Genomic DNA, 4,042 nt, shown 5'->3' with positions numbered 1-4,042 from the left:
CCAGGACCAAGCCGGGAGTCCCCCGCTGCGGATTGCACTAGGACTTGGCAACCCTAGGTACCTCACCTGACCACATGCGGAACCGGCCGAAACTGGATTGAGCACATGGCTAGGTCAGGACATAACAAATCCCACTGACTTCAAGGACTTAGAAGGCTCCACCCTCTCTCCTGCCAAGTTCTTTGGAGTTCTTTGGAAGACCATGTTTGTGTAACGCCCATAAACATCTCATACATCAGTTGTAAAGATCAGGAAGGAGGCACAGGGGAAAGGTCTTTCCCCCTTTCTCCCTGCCCTTTTCTGACCTAAAGTCAGTTCCGCATGACCAGTTTGTCCTTTTTTCCGACTGAGATGCAAGCAGAATTGAAATGCGGACTCCACACATTTTTCTCCCTAAAAAATCTAATAGTGCACATGCTCCAAGGGCAAGATCTTCTTTTCCCAGATTTGCTTCAAAGTAAGCCTTATCCAGCAAACATATCCTTCTTCTCTCCCTAACTGTCCCTGTAAACTTGCTTCCCTTCCCATCAGAGGAGTCCTGATTCATAGCTCAGAGTCGCTGCACTGATGCCGTTATGAAAGCTAAGATAAGATCCCAAGTCCTGCTTCTACTTTGCAGGCTGTAATCGTACCCAGAGGTTTGTGTTCCACTGGTAAATAAGGTCACAAAGTTCCTCGCTCTGCTTTGAGCCATCCAAGGACATTAAATGTAGGCCCTGCCCTTGCTATCATGGTATATAGTGGGACAAAAGTCATACTGCATCAAAACAGACTGCCAGGACACCTGGGCACAAAGGTGAATGCTTTGAGGGATTCAAAGAAGAATGGGTCTGGAAACCAGTCAGGCTGCCACAAAATATATTCACTCCTTCTTTCTCACAGAGGATTAAGGCTCTAGAAAAAGGATACAGGAACCTGCAGGGAAATTGCTGGCTTAGCCCCAGCTCCAGCCTGGGAGAATCCTGAATGAGGAAAACACACCCTCTTACTTAACACCAACAATTTTCTTGAACAAAGCAGAAATTGTGGGAAGTACAAGAGGAAGCAGAAGAAAGGAAGGTCTAAGGAGCGAAGCTGGTAGGTTGACGTGCCCATTTATGGCAGTGTCAGTAGGGGGCAGCAGAGTGTGTGATAGCTCTTTGTGGATGGGATGGAGCGTCAGAGTCTGCTATTGTCCCTTTTGTTGCCCTGCCAGATAATGGATCCTGGATCTGGGATGAAAGAGTTCGAACCCCGGTCTATCCAGCGCGAAACACTAGTGGACATTCAGGGAGTCCCTTTGTTCAGCACCACTTTAGAAAAGTGGGATCCCTTGTGGAGTTTTAAAGCCAGGCCGGATGATCTTCTCATCTGCACTTACCCCAAAGCAGGTAAGGCTGGAGAAAAGAAGAACCGAAGGGCCTGGCAAACTGGGGTGGGGTTATGGAGATGGGAACATTGAAGATCTTGGACTGACTAATGGAATCCCCATGGCTCTTCTCTCTCCACGCCACCAGGGACCACCTGGCTTCAGGAAATCGTGGAGATGGTTCGATCTGGAGGCGACCCCCAGAAATGTGCTCGGGCTCCTATCTATAGACGGATACCCTTTATAGACCTTGTTCATCCTGTCCTCTCAGGTGAGAATGTGGTCCTTCGAGGCACAGGATTGTGAGGAGGGGGGAAAGGTCTTTGCACACCAGGCTCAACGTTTCATCCCTTCTGATGATTCAGGCCTGGAAGATGCAGAGGCGATGCCTTCTCCACGAACGCTCAAAACTCACTTCCCGGTTCAGCTCGTGCCCCCTTCCTTCTGGGAACAGAACTGCAAGGTCAGGACAAGTGGGGTGAGAGTGTACCAAATGGGCATGATTTAATGGTGGGCGAGGTTCACCAGAGAGCTGTTTCAGCTGGTCAGATCTTTAATAAGCAGAGAGAATGTCTCTAAGGATGTGCAGAAGGCCTTGGCTGTCCTTCATGTGACCTAGCCAGGTCTGAGGTTACCAGAATTTATTTATATATTTACTAGGAATAAGGTCTGTCGTGGAAATAAATACAACGAGCTCTGGAAAGAGGCTCTGGGAGAGTGCCCCAGCCTTTGATGTGGCGACCTCAGCAGGGTATAATGACACAGAGTCCACCATTTTCTCCAGAGGAACTGATCTCTGCTACCTGAAGAGCAGTTGTAATTTTGAGTGATCCCCACCCCTCACCTGGACATTGGCAGCACTGGTTCCCCAAGGAGGAAATGGCTGATTTGGAGGGTGGAGTCTATGGCATTGTGCCTGTCTGAGGTCCAACCCTTCCTCAAACCCCACCCTCTCCAGGCTCCACCCCTCAAATCTCCAGGAATTTCTCAACATGGAGGTGGCAACCCTATCTCCTTCCCAGACAACCATCAACCTACCTTTATCTGCCCCTATGACTTCAGCTTACCATCTCCTCCCCCCTCCCTCCTGGAGACCAGTTGTAATTCTGAGTGATCTCCAGTCCCCACCTGGAGATTGGCAACAATGGTTCCCAAGGAGGAAATAGCTGGTTTGGAGGGTGGAGTTTATGGCATTGTACCTGTCTGAGGTCCCACTCCTCCTCTAACCTCACCCTCTCCAGGCTCCACCCCTCAGATCTCCAGAAATTTCCCAACCTGGAGTTGGCAACCCTATCTCCCTTCCAGCCAAGCATCAACCTGCCGTTATCTGCCCCTGATTCTTCAGCTTTCCATCTCTCCCCCACCCTGCTGCCTCTACTGTGCTCTGAAGCCCTGACTGCTACGTCACATAGCAGTCATAGCTGGTTCCCCAGGAGGAAAAGTACAGTTTTTCTCTGCAATGGAAACCAAAGCAGCTTACATCATTCTCTTCTCCCCCTTTTGACTTGCACAACAACCCTGTTTTATGGACAGAACCAAGCTTGGTTGCCTAGCAATGTCCAGTTTATTCTGACAGGAAAGTGGCCAAACTGGCAGTGGGCAGGGGAGGGGTTACGCTGAAAGTCTGTGACTGGTCCGAAATCACAGCTTCCACAGCAAGAACCTGGGTCTGGCAGACCCCGCTCTGAAGCGCTAACTGCTACACTTAGGGTAGCCAACCTCCAGGTGGAGCCTGAAGTTCACCGGGCATCACAACCGAACTCCAGACAACAGATCTCTTCCCCCCCTGGAGAAAATAACTGCTTTGGACGGTGGCCTCTATGGCATTCTATTCAACTGAGGCCTCTCCTCTCCCCTCCCCAAACTCTGGCTTCCTTACACTGGCTTCCTTAGACACAGAATACCCAGGAATTTCCCAACCTGGAGCTGGCAACCCTAGTCAGGACTGGCGCAATGAGTTCCTCACAACAGCCACTGGGGGAATACTTAGTCCCACAGAGGAGCCAAGTGAGAGAAGTGTCTTTGTCCGGAGACACAGCTGCTTGTCAGTGCTTCTGACAGGGCCGAAGGGGGAGTGGGCGGGGAAGAAGAGCAGACACAGCCCACAGTCAATGGCACGCAAGCACTCTTGACTGGCGGCTGATGGGCCAATGACTGAGGGAGCGCATTGCACAGCCAATGGGAGAGCTGGAAAGTGCCACCCGACTTCACAATTATATATAAGGAGAGATACCACACTTTTCTCCCTCATGGAGACCCAGGGTGACTTACAATGTCATTTTCCCCTCCTCTGGCTTATCCTCACAACAATCACCCTCAGAATGTTTGACTGGCCCAAGGTCACCCAGCAAGCTTCTGTGGCAGAGGGGGGATTCGAACCTGGCTCTCTCAAACCCTGGTCCAGCAGCCTTTATACTTTTATCTTTTAAAGGTTGTGGAAATAGGTTCTGCTAGCAACGATGGCTCAGAGGTTAAGACGCTGAGCTGCAGACCGGAAGGTCTGTAGTTTGGCAGTTTGAGACCCGAGTGCCGCGTGATGGAGTGAGCCCAGCTCCTGCCATCTCTGGCCCAGCTCTTGCCAACCTAGCAATTTGAAAAAAAGAAATTGCAAGTAGATAAATAGGTACTGCTTTGGTGGGAAGGTGACAGTGTTCTGTGCACCTTGGCATCTAGTCATGCCAGCCACATGACCAC

The 4,042-nt window shown here is 50.6% G+C and overlaps 1 protein-coding gene across 1 annotated transcript in view; it reads left to right on the top strand.

Moving 5' to 3' along the window:
• Nucleotides 1-1,028: 1,028 nt before the first annotated feature.
• LOC107119342 (sulfotransferase 1C1-like) overlaps nucleotides 1,029-4,042 on the top strand; it is an 8,713-nt gene continuing 5,699 nt past the window's right edge. The window contains exons 1-4 of the mRNA XM_015421807.1: nucleotides 1,029-1,077; nucleotides 1,196-1,370; nucleotides 1,497-1,619; nucleotides 1,714-1,821. Coding sequence (XP_015277293.1) covers nucleotides 1,199-1,370; nucleotides 1,497-1,619; nucleotides 1,714-1,821 — 403 coding nt within the window. The 5' untranslated portion in view covers nucleotides 1,029-1,077; nucleotides 1,196-1,198. The remainder of the gene's footprint in view (nucleotides 1,078-1,195; nucleotides 1,371-1,496; nucleotides 1,620-1,713; nucleotides 1,822-4,042) is intronic.

The sequence above is a fragment of the Gekko japonicus genome, unplaced genomic scaffold, assembly GCF_001447785.1.
Source record: "Gekko japonicus isolate JY-2015 unplaced genomic scaffold, Gekko_japonicus_V1.1 scaffold5361, whole genome shotgun sequence".
NCBI classification, from domain to species: Eukaryota; Metazoa; Chordata; class Lepidosauria; order Squamata; family Gekkonidae; genus Gekko; species Gekko japonicus.
Note: the sequence above shows the minus strand (reverse complement) of the source record. Positions and strands in the feature narration are given on the sequence as shown.